The sequence below is a fragment of the Vipera ursinii genome (genome assembly GCF_947247035.1).
Source record: "Vipera ursinii genome assembly, chromosome: 1".
NCBI lineage: Eukaryota > Metazoa > Chordata > Lepidosauria > Squamata > Viperidae > Vipera > Vipera ursinii.
The window spans coordinates 28844-49934 of record NC_139512.1 but is presented as its reverse complement, the minus strand read 5'-3'; the positions used below and the strand labels follow the sequence as shown (position 1 = coordinate 49934).

At 41.4% G+C, this 21091-nt stretch overlaps 1 protein-coding gene across 1 annotated transcript; it reads right to left on the bottom strand.

The window, feature by feature from the left end:
• Positions 1-4182: 4182 nt before the first annotated feature.
• Positions 4183-21047, bottom strand: CWF19L1 (CWF19 like cell cycle control factor 1). The gene is made up of 14 exons (XM_083368155.1): positions 20987-21047; positions 20299-20383; positions 19221-19299; positions 18029-18130; positions 16344-16558; positions 15380-15498; positions 14199-14283; positions 13214-13354; positions 10423-10534; positions 8901-8980; positions 8148-8357; positions 7524-7643; positions 6634-6731; positions 4183-5218 (listed from the first exon to the last, which is right to left on the bottom strand). The coding sequence occupies exons 1-14, from the start codon at positions 21010-21012 to the stop codon at positions 5074-5076; spliced, it is 1617 nt and encodes a 538-aa protein (XP_083224281.1). The 5' UTR covers positions 21013-21047; the 3' UTR covers positions 4183-5073.
• Between the last annotated feature and the right edge of the window lie 44 nt (positions 21048-21091).

Sequence of the window (21091 nt, the reverse complement as noted above, 5' to 3'; positions counted from 1 at the left end):
ATACACAAGTTTCTTTTTAAGTGTGAGCAGAACCTCCAAGGACCGTAATTTTAAAAAATGGACAAGCCAAGTCAGTTTGCAACATGAAATAAAAGGGATATATTGAGAGCATGAAAGCACCAGCCTGGGGGATTCTTCAAAGAATGACACTTTTCCTATTAATATCGTTATATACATGATCCTCATTTAGTGATCACAATTGGAACTGGCAACTCAGTTGTTTACTGAAGCAGTCTCTAGCAGTGAAAGTACCGGTATGATTAGAGGTAGTCCTTGACTTATGACTACAATTGAAGTTGGAATTTTGGCTGTCATTGTGGTTGTTAAGCGAGACACCCACATGACAGCCTCATTTAATTATCACAATCCAAGCTCACTGACTGTGCAGAGGGCCTCAGGGAATGGGGGAGATCGCATGCGACCTGATGCCCACTTGCATACTAAAACCTGCAGTCCATTGGGAGGAGGCAGCTGGCCAGGCCCACTGATCCTCTCCCTGCCCCACCAGGCCTAAGTTCATTTATTGCTAAGCACATTGATTTGTGCTTTAGATTGTAAGCCGCCCTGAGTCTTCAGAGAAGGGCAGGATATAAATGAGATTTTTTTAAAAAAATTTACCTTTCCATCATCTTGCTCCATGCTGTACGCTGGCCCCACCCCATTCTCGTAGTGGTTTGGAAAGCTCTTTTCTCCAAATTACATAACAATGGTGCTTGCTAATGTTTTCTACTCTGGAGAGGAAACCACTGGCAGTCAGCATTCTGAAAGGCTCTGAGCCTCAGTGTTTCAGAACGTGGAGGCTTAGACCCATTAGCATCTTCTCCTCGGGAACCCACCTCTTTTGCTAGGGTCCTTCTCCTCTTTGGCTTTGCTAACATTTTTGCCAGATATGAGGCCTGTTCTTCTAGTGCAGCGGTCTGCAACCTTGACAACTTTAAGACTTGTGGACTTCAGCTCCCAGAATTCCACAAGTCTTAAGTTGTCAAGGTTGCAGACCCCTGTTCTAGTAGGATTTCCCCTCCCTGCATAAAGCAGAGGAGAAAATCTCTCAGCATATTGAGAGAACCTCAGATCTTTTGCCCAGTTTGCAACATTCCCTGCCAGCTTCCCCCCCCACCCCCACCCCCAAGCAGGCAGAGAAGTTTGCAAATGATCACATGATCAGAGGGCACTTGGCTATCCATTGTAAATACGAACAGATTGCTAAGTGCCCAAAATGCAGTCATGTGTCTGGCGAGAGATCCATGGTTGATTTATAATACCTGGAAGTACTTTACAAGCTGCAAAGTAACTGTTTTGTGGCTATAGTGAATGGTTATCAAATGACTGGTTGTAAGTCAGGAACTATTTGTGTGCTTATGATCTTATTTCAGCTTTTCTTTGCTTTACAAACAGCAAAGGTTGTAAATGCAAGAATTAGTCACAGTTACTTTTTTCACCAGTCATAACTGCAAATGGTTGCTAAATGAGGCAGCTACTAAGGACTACATCTATCCCACTTTTTAGAAATATGCATCAATTGTAAACCTGGTATACCAATGGAAAAGAAAAAGAGGAAAAACTGATAGAAAAAAATAATTCTAGTTTGTTCAAATCTCCTGGGACATACTTTTTTCTGGTACAGAACTTCCCTTCTTTCACAGTTGCTCTGGAAATTACTCTGCCTCAAACTCCTCGTTTGAGCCTTAGCTTCAGGCAGCGTGAATTCTTTTACTACAAAAATGTAGCTCACTCTGACAAACCAGTTTTACATTTACATTTGCAAGCTATGAAACTCAGATAAGATTAAGAGGCATGTTGAGTACTGGTTTTAAGACCTTCATAACAGAAAACAAGAGTATGATATCCTTAAAGGATTCCTAGACTTCCCAACTAACCTTGTTTAGAGCTGGCAGATTCATCCTCCAAGGCTTGGAGTCCAAGCTATCAGAAATATTTCCATCCTGCTACACAAATGTCCTTGTGGTATCTGCTTCCTTATCCATTTGAACTGCACGGTGCTCCACCTGGCTGATCAAAATAGTTGAGGGGAAAACTAACCCTAATTAGCAGCTAGCCAGCACTTCCTCTCTCCACTTGTTTTTTACAAGGAAGTGGAAAAATACTTATTACTCAATTTAAAGTATATGATGAAATGGTGGCGGGTTGTTGTCTTGGTTTCAAAGCAGGGCGGGGAGAATATTGCTCAATTTTTAAGTTGCTCAATTTTTAAAAACCTTGGTATGTATCAGGGGTGTCAAACTGCCAGGCCGTGGGCCAGATGCGTCATGGCAAAACCGTGCCTACCCCATTGTCGGCAATGGAAAAAACGTTGCCATACATCACGACGCGTCACGTGACGTTGTGTGTTTGACATCCCTGGTATATATGGTTTGATTAATAGTATAGGTGACAGCTTGTCCTTTCACCTTATAACAAAAAAAATTGTGTACCAACATCAGGTGTGTACTGCTATGATTTCAGTGGCAAGTGTTGCAAAGAACTGAAAGTTTCTCCTTGCATCCACACTATTTTGGACGATCTATTAATTTATTGCAAACAACGAGGATAGCTTCTACCATCAGAAGCTTCATACTATCCTGACAGAAAATTGCCAAGAATAAACACTTGTCCACACACCTAATCTAGGAGGGATTGAATGGAATATAATAATTCCTTTGAATATTGAAAAGATGCAACATGTACAGACTTTATTCTTTTGGTATGACATCAACAACAATGAGCAGACAATTTCCTTGGTTTGTGGAATCTGTTCACTCCCTATTAGATCATGTGTACTGCAGGTTAGATATTAGGCTTTTATAACAATGCCACATTTGACTATTGTTGACTATTGTTACAACAAACTGTACAGCTATTTTTTTTCCTGCTGAAAATAAAGAACAGGAAGTAATACTATTTTATTCTACACTTATCAGATCTCCATCTTTAGCACTGTGTCCAGGTCTAGGCACTAAGGATTCCAATAAATTGGAAAAGATACAAAGAAAGGCAGCTAGGATGACTGGGGACTCAAAACAGATTGATAGAATTAAATAGTCTTGGGAAAAGGCAAGGAAGGAAGGAGAGATATTGTAACATTCAAGTTACAAGTCATAGCTGACCCTGGGTGACTCTATGGATAGAAGTTCTCCAAACTGTCCTGTTTCTTGTTGCATTATGCAATTATTAAAAGCGCAATCCTGAAACTTCCTGTTCTGTACTCCATCTGGTCACCTAATGCTCTCATCCCTCATTCTCCTTCCATCCACTTTGCCCAAAGGCATCAGTATGGATGTGTTCAAAGTACAACAGGTTTTGTTTCAGCCTCCTTGTTTCCAATGGACATTCAGGCTTGTTTTTCTATACTAATGAATGACTGGGATGCTTGGCTGTCTAAGGAATATGAATACAGGTAGTCCTCAACTTATTACAATTGAGTCCAAAATTTCTGTTACTAAGTGAGACAGGTGAATTTTGCCCCATTTTATGACTTTGTCAGAGTTATTAAGTGAATCACTGCAGTTGTTAAAGTTAGTAACATGTTAAGTGAATCTGCCTTCTCAACTCACTTTGTCAGGTTGCACTTAGACATGCAACCGTCGTATGTCAGTCGCCACCTATCTAAATTTGGATCATGTGACTATGGGGATGCTGCAATGGTGTGAAAAATGGTCATATGTCACATTTTTTAGTGCCATTGTAACTTTGAATGATCACTGAATGAACTGTTATAAGTTGAGGACTACCTATATGCTTCTTCCAGCACGATAAGTTCAAAACTTTTACTGTTGTGCAAAGTCTACCTCTTGTAGCCATATATTAAAACGGAGTAGATCATTTTAAATTGAAATATGAGCATATCACCCCCAATGCCTATAAGCTCATTTTGGCTGAATGCTTTAACATTAGGAACAGTTTAACAGTGAAACCAATTAATTAGAAGCGTTCCTTTACTGGATGCTACAAGACCACATTGCCATTTATTGGAGAAACTTTAATTTGGATTCCTAGGCTGAATAAGGTGTCCAAGGAAATTATTGAAAGAAGTAAAAGGCTGCTTTGTCATATTTGAGAAGTTCTAAGTAAACCATAAGAAACGGACCCCATATGACTCTATTACTGTAATATATGAGATCTTATAATTTCCCCATAAATCACGATCACTTCCTCAAAAGTAACAGATTTGTTGAAAAGTTTAACTGAGCTCATATAGATGACTGTATTCCCGGCTGATAAAGCTAACCAGCAGCTGATGACAAGAAAATATTTTATCTAATTTTCACATATAAAAAAATCACATTCTCATTAAAATATTCATTTGACCAAACCATTAAAATATTTTAACCATTGTCCAAGGCTGTTCATTAAGCCAGGAGTTTGCTTGACCTTACAATTCACAATCCCTCTCAGTCTCCCAGTTAAATTTGGAAATGAACAGAAAACTTGAGTCAGCAGTGATTATTTATCTGCATTGCACATCTGACTTCCTTATTTTCGTAAAACACAAAATGTTCCTTGCCTGTGCATGTTTTTTTCCCCCTTTGCACGATCAGTTTGCAACCAGCATTAGCCTTCTCAACCCTTCCTCCATTTGTACAGGAGAGTGCCGAGGCTTCCACTGCCTTCAAAGATTGTGTTCTTCTGTTTTTGTGCATCACCTAGATAGTAGTGATTTACTGCCAGAGCACAAGAACTTGGGGTACTGTGTGATGCACACTGCAAATCTACCTCCAACATCAGAGGATTTAAACTACCTCCCCAAACTAGGAGGATTCATAGCTCCTAAACTCACTGGCTGGAATAGAGAGGTCAGCTGCAAAAGAAAATCTTTTGCATGTCCCTCTTCTGAAGGCCTTCTGGAAGCCACAGGTCAGTAAGTGCAGACAAAATGAGACCCGAATTGTAGACCAGCAAGACTTCATAAATAATCTTCAGCGGAAGCACTGGTTCCCGTCATATAAAAGGCGGGACCTTCATGACCTAGCCAGCAGGAAAGGTGAACTCCAACCCGTGCAAAATTCCTCTGGCTGGACAGGAAGCTTCAAAGGAAAGCTGTTCTCCAAGACAGCTTTCCCACTTCCATTCAGATACTCAATCCGACTGAGCAAAATCAAAGGGCTCAAAGGCTTGACGGAAGTCTTGGGCTGCAGCAGTTTCTTCGTCCCGTCCTGTCTGGCAGCTTCTCCAGTCTGCCCGCTCAGGCATGCCAAGGATGGCTTCACTGGCCAGCACCTCCCTATGGAAAACGGCAGAATACAAACTAGCGTTACTCTGTCATAGTGTTCCAAGTTCCCATTACGGAAGACTGCTTAGCCATGTATTCCAAAAGCTACTTGATTTTCTGGATATCTATGTCTCCACTCGAGTATCATGTGGAAGGGTAAATGAAACCTAACAAGGAGGAAGAGACGCCAAAGGGAAAAAATGGTGTTGTTGTTGTTAGTTGCGAAGTCGTGTCCGACCCATCGCGACCCTATGGACAATGTTCCTCCAGGCCTTCCTGTCCTCTACCATCTTCTGGAGTCCATTTAAGCTCACACCTACTGCTCCAGTGACTCCATCCAGAAACCTCATTCTCTGTCGTCCCCTTCTTCTATTGCCCTCAATCTTTCCCAGCATTAGGCTCTTCTCCAGTGAGTCCTTCCTTTTCATTAGGTGGCCAAAGTATTTGAGTTTTAGCTTCAGGATCTGGCCTTCTAAGGAGCAGTCAGGGTTGATCTCCTCTAGGACTGACTGGTTTGATCGTCTTGCAGTCCAAGGGACTCGCAGGAGTCTTCTCCAGCACCATAGTTCAAAGGCTTCAATTCTTTGGCGCTCAGCCTTTCTTATGGTCCAACTTTCACTGCCATACATTGCAACTGGGAAGACCATAGCCTTGACTATACGCACTTTTGTTGACAGGGTGATGTCTCTGCTTTTTAGTGTGCTGTCTAGATTTGCCATGGCTTTCCTCCCCAGGAGCAAGCGTCTTTTAATTTCTTGGCTACAGTCCCCATCTGCAGTGATCTTGGAGCCCAGGAAAATAAAATCTGTCACTACCTCCATTTCTTCCCCATCTATTTGCCAGGAATTGAGAGGGCCGGATGCCATGATCTTGGTTTTCTTAATGTTTAGTTTCATGGTGATGTAACCCCAACTGAGAACAAAGACAGGGGTTAGCAACTATAAAGCTACAGCTTGCCTCTACAACACTCTTTCATTCCATTTGATGGGCAAAGTCCAGAACCACTGGCTTCTGAATGGTCTATGACACGGGTCCCCAACCCCCAGTCCATGGACTGGTACTGGACCACGGCATGCCAGCAACCGGTCTGCACAAAAAAGCGAAGCCCCAACCATGGGATGCAGGCAGCACACAAATCCACGCACTCTCCAGTCCGTGGAAAAACCTTTCTCCACAGAACCGGTCCCTGGTGCCCAAAAGGTTGGGGACCTCTGGTCTATGAAATAGTTGGTTATTCTGTAATCTTTTTGTTATTCTTTTTTCTGCTTCTGGATGTTTATTGTGCTTTGCTTTTATTTCCTATGTTTTTTATGTTTCTATCCAAATGTAAGCTGCCCAGAGTCAATCAGTGACTTGGGTAGCTATTTAAATCACACATTTTTTAAAATTAAAGAGAGATTAAATAAGGTTAAGTAGAATAAACTAACCTTCCAAACTGCAAGGGAAAGTTTTTGCCAATACGATGGAATAGTTTCTCTCCATTATCAAGTTCAACATAAAAATATGGTGTCCCTGGCTGAATTATCTGAAAGACAAGAAGCATTTCCATGTAGCAATATTTTGACCATTCCCTTGCAAAGAAGAGTCTGTGTGGATGATAAAAAAATACACGATCTATGAAGCATGTTTACTAGGCTGCCAGGAAAAGGAAAGCAAGTGCCAAAATTGTGGTGCAGCTGGATTTTTGCACAGTAAGCAATTTTTTATTCCCATCATTCAGGATGCGACAAAACTGGATTAATGCTGTAATTCCTTTTTGCAAACTCATAGGTGTTTTTCAAAAGGCAACTTTTGACAAGTTACAACAAATACATGCAGGAACTGAAGTTTATGTATGTTTTTAAAAACTGATGCTGGTAATTTTGCATTGGTTATTCTGGATACATTTAGATATACTGGCACAGATGCCCTTTGTGAGAGAAAAAGGATCGTTAAGTTACAGAAGAACATGTGGCAAGAGGTGTTGTGAAAGGGATATTTTTAATTTGGTTTTCTTTTAAATGCATGTAGTTTAATTGCAAGAATTACCTGCCAGCGGCAATAGCTAGCTGTGGCTGAACATTTGGAACTGAGGACCATGCTGCTAGAGAGTGCTCAGACTGCAGAAGCCTGCTGCAGGAAACCCTCACTGACAGTATATAACATGTAATAAAAACACACACTGAAGTTGCTGACTCAATATCCTGCCATCCGCTTACAAATAAAAGGAAAGGGCACATAAAAGAACATGCTAGGTTGAGATCCAACTCCTGCATTCCCTGAATCCCTTGCAGCAACATTCTGGTATGAACAAAAGAAGCAATGGCTTAACTCTTACTTGTTTGAGAGCTGAATGTTCTGGTATCTCTAATAGCTCAATGTGACGTTCCTCTGCTTGACTTATGAAGGCTTCCTTAATGTCTTCAGTAGTACAATAGGTCTGGGGTACAGGAACAACCTAAAAGAATATTTTCACAGCACTTAGGAATGAAAAAAGGAAGTTTAAAAAAGCAATATTTAAGGCAAATTAGGAGCTCCATCATTGGGACCAAAGAGGGCCCTCAGCAAAGATTATCATCATGATGAAAGGCAAATGCCTCTCTTACAGTCTTAAACTTATGAACGTGAAAATTGGCTGTGGGAGATGAAGTACTGAGGACTTGTTTTCCTTCTGGAATCCTCAGTTTTCTTGCCTCACTTATATTCTCTGTGGTAGCCAGATGCTGTTCAGAGACTGTTTCTGGTCAGCCAGATAGAAACTACCACAATATATCACTAGAAAAACACTGGTATAAGCAGAACACTGTCTATGAAGAGAATGTACAGATAAGGTTTATACTGAAGAAAAGGATATTCCATGGCTCCTAGTGCTGTTAAAACCATCAAATCATATGCAAAATATACAGAAATTTTCACTAAGCGTTGTTGTTAAAAACATCCTGCAAAGACAGAAATGCCTCACCTGGAGCTGGAGATGTTGACTCCTATAATTCCTTTCATAAATCACACACCTTTTTCCTTTGGCTTTGAAGAATTTTTTCAGCACAGACTTGTACTGATCAACTTCTTCCACGGCTTCTGAAGCAAGCTCGACCACTGACTGATAGTGTCCAATGGGCAAAATAAGGACATGATCAGGTGACAAGCCCCCTTTGGCAAGGGCAAGGTAGCACTAGGAAAAGAAGCCAAGAAACAGCGATGAGAATCATTAGCATTCCCTAGCCTAGCCAATCTCTTCGTGCTCTTAATGTTAAACTGATAGGAACAGTATCAACATTCTGAAATGTTGTCCGAATCTTTCCACTCGCAGAGAAACAAAAATTACAGTCAAGAGTTAACTACTAAAAGGTCGTTATTAGAAGTTTTTATGCCACTTTGTTGACAAAAGAAGCAGAGAGAAAACTGATTATTGCTAAATGCAATGAAGATTGTGCAGGATATTGCCAAACGATAATAAAAGAATTGCGGAAAAAGAGAGTGTCAACATCTGATTAACAGTGACAAGAAACATGTATTATGAATATTTTTTCTGAATGAAAAACAAGTATATTTCACATCAGTTTGATGAATGAGCAATATTTGAGAGAGCTGCCACTGATCTTCTGTATACATTTCCAACAAAGTCCAAATCTACTGTATATTTTGAATAACTTCTATTATGTATAATTTAATCCTCTCATCCTTAAAGCATAGATTTTGGAAAATAGATACTTACGTGAGTGCCAATGGTCACCACTAAATGCTTCTCAACATCTGGGCTGGCAAGACAAAACCAGCAGGCAGCTGTCGGCAATGCTTTAAAGTCAGAGGAAAAAAGATATAAGAAACTCAGTGTCAAGGTTCCGACAGACAGAGACAAATAAAGCAGAACTCCGAGGCTTGGGAATCCCTCCAAGAACATGTTTATTATTTGTTAATGATAATATTGATAATAATGGTAGTAGTAGTAGTAGTAGTAGTAGTAGTAGTAGTAGTAGTAGTAGTAGTAATGTTGGAAGGGACCTCGGACGGCCAACCTGACCCCGGGTGAGCCGGATTGCTTCAGCTGGTTTCTATTGCCCAGCCTTCCTGAAGCTGATGGGAACTGCGGCCCACCACAGCTGAAGAGTTTAGCTGAGCCGCAAAGTTGAACGCACCTGCAAAGCAGTGATGCGCCACGAGCGAGGAAGTGGCGAGAGCTTTGAGGGTGCCAGTGTCTGTATTTCCGCGGCTCATGCGCAGAATTCACACCGCACCTTCCCACTGGTGATCAAGGAGGCTAATCGTGGTAAATATAAATCATTTTTTTTGAAAAATAAAGGGACAGAGTACAATATGAGCCTTGGTGGAGCAGTGGGCTAATGCCTCCTTAAGTAACACCAGCTGCCTGCAATTAGTGCAGGTTCGCATCCCACCAGACTCAAGGTTGACTCAGCCTTCCATCCTTCCGAGGTAGGTAAAATGAGGACCCAGATTGTTGGGGGCAATAAGCTGACTTTGTAATAATGCCGCTTGGGGTGTGTGTGAAAGCCCTAACAAGCAGGCATATACATAGAATGAAGGCTACTGCTAAGCTTGTAAGCCGCCCTGAGTCTTCAGAGAAGGACGGGATATAAATGTAATAAAAATAAAATAAATAAAATAAATATTGATGAGGAATGTAAATGAAAAGGCAGTTTCCAAAGCTTTCCTTCCCCCACCGAGGGAAACCAGAGTTGACTAGTGGGGTGGGGGCACCGGTCAGGCTGGGCCTTGTGGTGAAAAAAAATAAGACACCCTCCAAAAAGAAGCCCTAATGGGTCTTTTTAGACCAAAACTAAATATAAGACCCAGGCTTATTTTCAGAGAAACACAGTATGTTCTGTAATATATTCATTTGGTGGGCTCTTTTATACAATGCCCAATCCTTGGTCACGGGAGCAGTAGATGACCATTAAGGAAAATGCTTAAAATGTTCTCCTAGATAGTATCTCTCAATGTACAGCCAAGAGTTTGTCTCAGTTTGTTCAGATCAATAATAATATCAAACGAATCAAAGTCTTTTATCAATACACTGAGGTGAGTCATTTTGGACCTTTCCAAGTACCTTAGTTGTTTTGTGCAAATGTATTAAATCTGATGGTCCCCCCTGAACAGTTTTCAAATAAATAAAAATGAAACAAATGAAAACTACGTAGCCAACCTTGGTTTGGGCCAGTTTGTAGCCCTGTCCTCTTTCTTGCTCCAATATTTAAGAGAGAAATGAGTCTGGTACTCACGGGGCTTGAAAGGTGACCGCTTAGGTGGCTGTCTTTCTTCTCCTTTCATAGGTCGTTTCTTTCCTTTAGGCTTGTTGCTTAAATCGAAAAAAAATTGGCTAGCAGGCTCCTCCTTTGGAAGCAAAGCAAAATTGGCTGTTAGAGCAAAGGAGAAATCCAGAAAAAAATGTTTTCATGTGTATTTCAGCTTGACATGTTACGCATCGGGATTAAAGCTCTTTTTAAAGAAGCAGCTGGAACATGAGGAGTCCCAAATACAAAAGAAGCGTATGTATGTGCGTGAAATAAAAAGAATAAGCGTAGCGTTTCTTATTTCTAAGGAATGTTATAAACCCAGAATTTTTAAGGAAATTTGGAAAATTGCCTAGGATCAACTAACTAACCCCCAAAAAAGGAGGGAAAATCAGTGCCGTGTAGAAGAAAGGAAATGGGTATGAGTGTCTGGTTTGTGGTGATGCATCCAGCCATAGATCTACTCCAAATGTTACACGGTCCTACCAACGTCCAGCAGAAGAGGCCTGACTCATTAAAGAAAGTTGTACACTTCTATCTAGGACAGGGGTGTCAAACTCCATTTCATTGAGGGCTGCATCAGGGTTGTAGTTGACCTTGGGTGGGCCGGGGTAGGCGTGGCCAGCTCAACGTCACTCGTGTCCGGGGGTGCCTGTGGTGGCCTGGGCAGGGGTTGGGGGGATCCATGGTCTCCAGGCGAGGAAGGTGAGCACTGTACCCTTGTCCACCAGAGGAGCCTTGCTGTCCCTCTCAAGCCATGGGGAGGACCCCCAGTGATGCAGGCTGCCCAGAGCCCTGGACAGTGGAGGGCAAGCGCCCAGTCCAGCCTTTCCCAAGGAGGTGCCCGGCTATGCTTACCTCCACCTCAAGGCTGCTGCTGATTGGCTCACTCTCCTTGGCCAAGCTGCTCAGGGTGTGTGCGGGAGGGCAAAATGTCTGGGTCAGAGGGAGGCCCACTCCCTCTCCCTGCGAGGAGACCCGGCTTTGTAACCAAAGCATCCTCTGTGATAGGATGGGAGACCACCAGGCGGTCAGGAGGAGGGGACAAGGGGATGGCAAAAGGGCAGCAGGGCTGCTTGGGGCCAAGTGCTAAGGCAGGACTTTCCTCAGACCCTTCCTTTCTCTCATTATAATCTTTCCTTCCTTCCTTCCTTCCTTCCTTCCTTCCTTCCTTCCTTCCTTCCTTCCTTCCTTCCTTCCTTTTCCTTCCCTCAATTCTCCTTTTCTTCTTCTTCCTTCCCCTCTTTCCTTCTTTTTGTTTGTCTTTCCTCTTTCCCTTTCTCCTTTCCCGTCCCTTCTTGGATGCTCAAATGCAAAAGGGGAAACATTTCTTGATGCCTCCTTGCCTTGTGATCCAATGCCACTTTTGCTAGTAGTCTGTGGCCACTTAAAAGACTGAGGACAAACCAGGCTGAAGTTTATCCCATGCTTGCATTTAGACAACAGTATAGTACAGACAACAGTACAGCAAAAGTGTCAAAATGGTGGCTGTGATAGTTGATCAGAGCTCCTCTGTTTTTATGTGCAAGAGCTTTAGCCTTTAGGAACAGAGATTAGTTAGTTGCCTTTCTATTAATACATAATCCTTAAAAGAGCTCTCCTCTGGGGATCCTTCCTTGGTCTAATTCAAACTGGAAATATAGCAAAGGAAAATATTTTACCCCACTCTTGCTTTGTCCTGTTTTCCCCACCAGAAATGGCTGTTTGCAACAAACAAGGAGGGGACACTTTCCTAAGAGTTCACAATTCAAGAATACCAATGTTAACTTAGATTGCCAATAAAGTTCTGTCTGTGACAAAAGAGAGCACAAAATTGCTTTCTCCTTTGAGCCCAACTCAATGGATCCAGGATTGAAGCAGAACTGCATGAATTGGGGCATCTCCAACCAAGTTGCCTCTCTTTCCTTCCTTCCTCCCTTTTTTCCCTCCCTCTCTTCCTTCCATCCATTCTTTCCTTCCTCCGTTCCTCCCTCCCTTTTTTCCCTCCCTCCCTCCCACCCTCCCTTCCTTCTCATCTCTTTCCTTCTTTTGTGCTCAGGAAGGGGTGATGGGACAGGGAGAGATTGCGAGCACTGCCAGTGTCCATGCTGCCACCGGCCGTCGCTATCCCACACGGGTGAAAAGGAAGTCTTGTGGCTATGAGGCTAGGCCAGCCAACAGGCCATGGAGGTGCTGGTGGGAGTGGGGTGGCGCTGATCTACAACTTGGTTGCATCCATCAAAGCCAGAACGTGCTCAACCTTACATTCAAGGGCTGTCCTGGAACCAATGAGGAGCTGCCTTGCTATCTCTGCCCCACTCCCTGGGTATGTGCACAGTAAATGACCAGCGCCGGCGTCCTGGATAAAGTCAGCCTGCGGGTTAAGACAGCCAGCAGGGATACTGAATTCTGCTGGCCTGTGTGCCCAGAGGGTGGGGCGGGGGCGCCCGTCGCTGGTTCCAGGGCTGTCCCCTGGATCTAAGGCTGAGCATGTTCTGGCTTTGATGGCTGGCACCAGGTGGTAGATCAGTGCCTGGTTGGCCTGGGCTGGGTCGAAGTGCCGCAGGCTGATCCTTCACTATTTCCCGAGCAGGTTCCCTGGCCACACGGAACCACATGGTGGGCTGGATGTGGCCCGCAGCCTTGTGTTTCACATGTCTGATCCAAGAGGATGATACCAGAACTGGAATCCCTTCATCAGAGGCAGTGGCAGGGTGTAGCTATTCCAGACCATCCAAAACTGTATTACAAGTTCAGCAGGCCTAAGAGACTGGAAAATATAAATGCTGAATCCTTCTACCTTTGTATCTGGTAACTGATAAGCAAAACCTTCTCCATCCCCAGTCTTTCGGTATGGGTTCTCAGTGGTATCTTGGGGCTGTTTGATGAGTTCTGCAGGCTCCATTGAATTCATTGGAAGAATGCTGAACGCATAGAGATACTGAAAGGAATCACAAGACAGGAATAGAGCTACAGCAAAAAAAAAACTGCAGGGTTCTGTTTAATGGTTAAGCACTTTCTAAGAATAGAAGATCGAAGTATGCATTTTCTCATCCAATGAAAATTGTGCGTTATACACAACATGGCAGTTATAACAAAGTTGCAGATGTAGACACACATACACGCACGTCAAAAAGGTAGGGCCAGCCCAATTGCAACAGATTGTACTAACTGAAATAGCGGTATTTATTTGCACATTGCCTTGAGGCATATATAGTCAATTTGGTTTTGGCTTACCAGATTTCATGAGGCAAGCCACTGCAATTGGCAAACCACGTCATACAAAAATGAGTGAAGTAGCAAAGCAGCAGAGGCAGTTGACAGTTCACAAGGGACACTAGGAAAGACTGTAGGGACCTGAAAGAGAGGCCTAAAGGAAGGCTGGCCATACCAAGGGAGAGACTGGTAGGAATGTGCCTAATGGCCATGCCAAGCATATAATTTTTTGTGAGATTGCCTATATTTCCAATATGCTCAGAAGCCCTTATCTATTAGATACTCCTGCATAAACCTGTGGGCTTTGTGATCTGTGAGACAAAATATATGAAAGCCAATAAAGCAGTTTAAAAAAAAGAAATTAACAAAGAATTATCTCATCCTTCAATGCAAAACATCAAATGTAAAGCAACTTATGGGCTTGCTTTAACGGAAGTATTATTGTAGTCAAATTTCTTGACCAAAATTAAGCTGTGCTGTTTAGGTCAAGAAATTTATCAGCTTGTATACAACTTGATTATTCCTCTGTTCAGTTCATGTATGAAAAGGCAAAAAAAGTCTTTGTTCACCTTTCTCTTGTCAGTGTTGCCAACATTGGCCAGAGCGATGAATCTGCTGACATGTTGTGCGGTTTCTTGAAGAACAGCATGGTTCCTGTAGAAAGAATTTTACAGATTTTAGAAAACATCGCCTGATCTGGAAGATATTCAGTTGCCTCGAAGAAAAGAGATGCCACAACTTTTCCACAAAAATTCTGTTTGATTCTAGAAGCTTCAGTCTATATAACATGTTCATGTGCAACATGAACTTCAGATAAAATTGTCCATGTAGTTTAACCAATTCCATAAAAAGTTGTTTATGAGAACAATGGAGGGCAAAACTATAAAAAGTTACTATTTATAACTATATATTATCTCCAATATCAGAGGCATGTTTTCACATGGCAGATTCCTGGGTTATGACAAAGGTTTGGCATGTTCTGGTCTTGCTTATGGGTTTTCTGTAAGTAATTACAGTACTTCTTGACTTACAAACATTCATTTAGCAACCATGTGAAAAATGTATGCCACGTCCTTGCACTGTTGTAGCATTCCCACAGCTACGTGATCTAAATTCAGGCACTTGGAATTGGCATGTATTTATGACAATTGTATTAACTTGGGGTCATGTGATAACCATTTGTGAACTTGCCAGCTAGATAACGATGAGCAAAGCCAACGTGTATGGGGGTGGTGGTGGAAAAGAGGGGGGGGGGGAGAAGAAAGCCAGATTCATTTATTGACTGCATGATTCACATAACAATTCACTTGCAAGTAATTCACTTCAAAATCATGGCAAACACAGTCACAAAACCAGGTGCAACTCACTTAACAACTGCCTTGCTTACCAAGGGAAATCCTGGTTGCAATTGCAGTTGTAAGTCGGGGCTACTTGCAGTTAGTCACTGTGGGAACAGAATATATGATGGGATTTGATTTGATCTAGCTCAGACATGTCAAACCCGCGACGTCACGTAACATCATGCAACGTATCGGGATGGTTTTGCCATTGCTGGCAATGGGTTGGGTGCGGCTTCTGGATGACGTGTCTGGCCTGCGGGTCGGCAGTTTGACACCCCTGACCTAGCTTATCTTTTTTCATGCTCTATTTATGCAAATAACTTCATTAACAAATGTACTGAGATAACTTGGCTGCAGTTTTAAAAATGGTTTTAATGGGTACAGCAGTTATTACTCAAGGATTCACATACCTATAAGGAAGCCTTTCATAATTGATTTTCTGAAGACCAGCAAAATGGTATCTGGGCTTTAAACTTGCAGCTAGTAAAGATACTAACCCTGAACCACATTTCTTAGAGTTCACATCTCCCTGTAAAAAAACAAACCCACACACAAATATTTAACTTTTATTTACAGTGGATTTATATATAGACAATATATCAATAATGCTTGGTCTAAATCAAAAAACAATTTATTAAACTGGTGTCCTGCCTGACTCTGGGTGGCTCACAACAATCAAAGAAATTATATTCAGATCAACAACACATAAAAGATAAAGCCAGTTTGGTGTAGAGATTAAGGTGTTAGCCTAGAAACCAGAAGACTGTGAGTTCTACATTCACTTGGGCAAGAAAGCCAGTTGGGTGCCTTTCAGTCAGTCACTTTCTCTTAATTCAACCCAGTTCACAGGGTTGTTGTGAGGAAAAGAGGAGGCAAGAGAATTTGGAATGCTGGCTGCCTTTTTATTTTTACACATGCATACAAGGAGTGGGGGAGGAAGAAGTAGATAGGTGGAATAAAAATCTAAAAGTAAGAAGAATGCAAGCACAATATACTCAGTAATCTCACTCTTCCTTGCCAAAGCCTGAAGAGCCAGGTCTTCCCAGCTCTTCTAAATAAACAACATCAGAGTGGGTACTGGACTTTTCAAAAAGGAAAACATTTCTTTAAAAGTTCCTGTGAGAACAGTAATAGTTTTCCTATATTCTTGTCCTGATTTGCATTTAGTATTCTTACATTTTACCATGGGTTATTATTAACACATTTTATTGTTTCATTCTTTAGTTTAGAGTCAGCTTTTTCTACTGGGTTTATGCTAAAGATCAGAGTTACTTTCACTGCCAATCTGGTACATTCCAGCTGCAGAGGTTGAGTCTTTATGGAAGACCTAAATCCTATCATACAATTCCTTTTCATTTTCAATATACTACTTACTGGGCTGTTGCCAAAGGTCTCTACCCCTTTGGGCCAACAAGAGGTGAGCAAGATGTCTACACCTTTGAATTCTGAGGTGGATTGCAAGGAAGTCTTGAGATCAATCACATCCTTAGCACGAAAACAATGTGCAGGAGCTGGATCTTCTGTGGATTCAGCTCCACTGAGATAAGCAATCTGAAGTCCTGAAGCTCCGCTGAAGACACCTTTGCGCCCTATGCATATAATGGAACATAATTCAGGCCAGAGAATTTGTAGGAAACATGCTTCAAAAATGGCTACAGATCTTACATATTGCACACTCAATTGCAAAGAATACACGGTTCCAAACTATGTATTTTAATTGATAGAGGAGCATCTCTGTTTTGTGCTGAAAGATATGAACTGCCCCTTGCCCAGTCTTTACAGAAGACGCATGTGAATGTCGCAGTGGCTAGATCCACACATATTTCAACTGTCTTGTGCTCTGGACTAGCATAACATGTAAATTCAGTGGCAGTCTATCATACTTTAAAAAGTCAAACGGAGAAAAGATTGAAGAAATGTCACATTTTTTCTTCTTAACAATGAATTGGAGTTGCAAGATTAGATGAACCTAAGCCTTACGTCCATCTCCATCCTGAGCTCAAGAAAGGGAAGCCAGTCAAGGGAGCACACAAAAATGTTACACCTCAATTCTGTGAGCTGCATTTTCCACACTGAATTAAAGGCAGTGGTTACAATCTTTAAAATCCTACATGGCATGGGACTGAAACACTAGAAGCATACCTCTCTCAGATTACATCTGATAAGGCCGGTTGTGGGCCCCATTGACTAGGGTTAGGGTGTTTCTTTTGGTGGGCCTTTTTTCGCTGTGGCTCCCACTTTATAGAACATCTCTTACCCTGAAGTAAGGCTGTCCTCATTCCTTTTAGCTTTCTGGAGATCCCTCAAGACCTGGCTGTGTCAGCAGGCTTGGGGACACTAGGGGACTGGCAAAATGTTTAGGTGGCTCCTAGGTAATTAACAGCTCCCCTCTGCCTAATCTTGTTTTTCTATTTGTGCCTTTTATCATTAATTTTTTTAGTATTAACAAATTGTTAATTTGCATATTTTGTTTTTCACTGACCAGTGTAAAAATATGAATAAATAAATAAAACAAAATGTCTTTTGTTCCTTGCAATTTCCAAGGCACGAACAGATGCTACCAGTTTTCCAAACTGCAAATAAAAGCTAGACAAAACTACAATGAATAGATGTCTCACCCTGTTTGGGGGAAATGAGGAAATAATTGTGTACATCTCAGAAAATTCATTCTCATGTTTAAAAAAGGACATTATTTAAGCAAAGAGGAAGTTAGCCAAGGAACAATCGGCATTTTCTTACCTCCTAAGGCAGGGCTGTCAAACTGTCGGACCGTGGGCCAGATGCATCATGGCGAAACCGTGTCCACCCCATTGCCAGCAATGGAAAAAAGTCGCGATACATCACGTGGCAAGTTTGACACCCCTGTCCTAGGGGCTTAAGAAGACCTTTAACATTGGGAATCATATGAGCCAGTGCTCAACTATGCCTAGCAAATGTCTTATCACGTTACCACAAGAAGCTTATATGAGAATCCTGGAGAAGGCAGAAATTCCAACTTCAGTGGTTTCACATTTATACCCCCAAACTTAAGTCATTAAAAAAAACACCTTTCAGGTTACCTAGATAAGTGATGTTCTCAGCTAGTTCACATCCGCTGATATCAGGAAAATAATGCACGGTTTCATCATTATTGGCACCCAACACATATGTCTGTATAGGAGCTAAAAAAGAATTTTCCCCAAAAGTACAATTAAAGAAAAAAAATAACAACAGAAATGCATTCTATTTAGTATGAGCAAAATGTTTTAAGTCAAAGTTTTATTTTACATGACATTATTTTTTATTTAAGAAATTCCTTGCCATTCCAGTATACGCTGTAGAGCAATGAAGAAGAATTTTTGTGCTTCATGCAAATGATAGTGAGGATTTCCCGTTATCTGCTATTTAAAAGCATCCTCTCTGTATTTTTGAACAGCAACACAACACAAATATATAACTACTATATAATTCTGTTCACTACAAACATATAAGGCTTCTATTTTAAATGGTTTTTCTCTATTTTTCGTGTGGGCGCAGAAGTCAACTGATGTTTCATTTCCAGTGGGTGCAGCAATATGCTGTTCTATTTCTCTGTGTATCTGATATAGTCATAATTTGGCCTGAATCAAATTGAAACATTTCTACTTTTGAGATTGTATATACTCTGTGAGCTTCTGAGTAAGTAGTTTAATAACAAAATTGTAGGTAAACATGTAGAACAGACATGTCAAACTCGTGACGTCGCGAGACGTATCGGGACTGTTTTGCCCTTGCCAGCAATGGGGTGAGTGCGGCTTCCGGATAACGCGTCCGGCCCATGGGCCAGCAGTTTGACACTCCTGATATAGAATGTTATGCAATACATATTAAAGTAATAAGATGTTTATTTTGATATGAAAACCAGCAGTATGCACATTTAATTTGTGATCAAAGTATCTATCAGTAGGAGTAGGGAATAGAAGAGAAATATTTTGGTTCAAAAATGTGGGATAAAGTACCTTATAGAAATGTTAAGAGAATTTATCTGAATTGATTTTGGTATACAAATGTCAGTATCTCTCCTTGTCAAAATTCCTATGGTAAAGAATTTTCACTTGTTATAGAAGAGTCAGCAAGCCAATTTCCTCAAGTGATACAGTCCAGACATAGGCTAATTATGTAAGTAAAAACGAGGTCTAAGCTGCAGTGACAGATTTGTGGAAAAGATTCTACTACATGACCAACTGTCAGTTGCAAAGGCCACAGATCCTATTGGACAGTCATTTTCCTTACCTTTTTTTGCTCCTGTTTGGTAATCTTTCCATTCTGAATCTTGAGCAGAGCCAAAGAAGTTTCCCACACACAAAAGAAACTGTAAAAACATTTCATACAATTTTATAATACTGATTGGAATAAACCAAAGAGATGCATCAAGGTGAAAACATTTCATCTTTAAAGGGCTCCCTGATTTATACATTTGACTGCTCAATCTGGGATACCACAATGGCCTTCCTAGTTATTTCAGCAAGGCCGTTTGAATATAATAGTTGTTTATCAGTACTATGTGGTTGAATTTTAAAAAAGAAAAGAACTAAGGTGCACATTTACTTATTTAAATATTCTCCCTTTCAGGTAAGATATAAAAATTTCACTTTTCAGTCATAAAAAGCTAATTTTAAGATCAAGTGGGCAGCTAAGGAAATAACTTGAAATATGGACAAAATGCTGAGAAATGTTTGGGTTAAAATAGTGTAAAAGTATAAAAATAAACACAATTTTGAGACAACATAGTGAAATATTCTTTGAAAGCAGAAACAAAGATGATGAATTCAACAAGGGTAGCTTTAATATACTTTTATTTGTGTATTTTCTCCATAATTCATTCTGCTGGTATCTTTTAAAGTGGTGCACTATTTTCATTGTTTTATCATAATGCTTTAAATTAACTGTAATTTGCCTAGAGAACCTAGGCTACTAAAAATAATTTAATCTATTGAAGTGATACAAATAGTCCTGTGCAGTATCAAAAAACTATCATTATTATGACATATTGTAGCAAGGGGTTTTGATCAGCTACATGAAATGCCAGTTTTGGAACTGTATCCCATCATATCATTCCATTAGTGGAATTGCCACTGCTGGTCTGACAGGTTCCACCTTCTCTATGAAGCGTCTCAGATTTTCTAGAAGGAGGAATAAACGAAGTGGTGATTGGAAAAAGAAGAGAATCCAGTGCTGACATAAAAAAAAATGAATTGATTCTTCATTTGGCAGGTACTGAGGCAGATTGGAAGGACTAATATAAGATAGAGGCATTTTTCATTCTGAAGCTTCTGTGCTTGAGGATATTATCCTACGGAGGCAAACTTACATCAAATGCTCCACTTTTCTTCTGAACAGCTTGAACTCTGGAATATAAAGCTCCCAATTTTCCTTCTACATCTCCACAGGCCAACCTAAGGAAAGAAACAAGCAAGTCTCAAGCAGAGAAAGAGTCCCTGAATCAACTAACTATGGCAGGGAAGCCTGGGGGGTGGTGGTTAAAATAATCTACAAAACTACTGATCAAAGGGTTGTTGAGTGGCTGTTTTGAAGAATGCGCTGATGTGAGCCAGGCAACTCAGGAAATATCTCCATTCCCAAGGTAGCCAGAGCTCAAGAAAAGCGTGAGCTCCTCCATCTTGTAATATCTTCAAATGAAGAGATAGGCCAGGTGTGGCTACTATGCTCCAGAATCACATCATTCGCCACCCAGCTGGCTTGTTTTTTTTGCAGCAGCTGCCAAGATTTTTAAGTCAATTTTCGAGCACCAAATGGAGACCAAACCTGGGATCTTTTGATCCTCAAATCAGAAACGCTGCTATTAAAACTGCCACCTTCCAAACGACCAGTGGATTCTGGAGAAAGGAAGCAAAGCTCAGTCCTTTGCGGCCTTTTTCGCATTCCCATTAAGACCAGGACCTTGATTTTTAATCCTGCCGAGACCCTCCCCCATTTTAATAAAGTACAGGGACTTCCTGACCAGCCCTCTTCCCTTCTCGCCCTTTTTTTTTCCTCACAGGCGCAAAGGCTTCTCCGGCGCCATCACAACCGCGGCGCCTCGCTTCCGCCCGCCTTCTCGGGCGCTTGTGTCACAAGCAAACTGCTCCGCCGGAAGCGCGAAG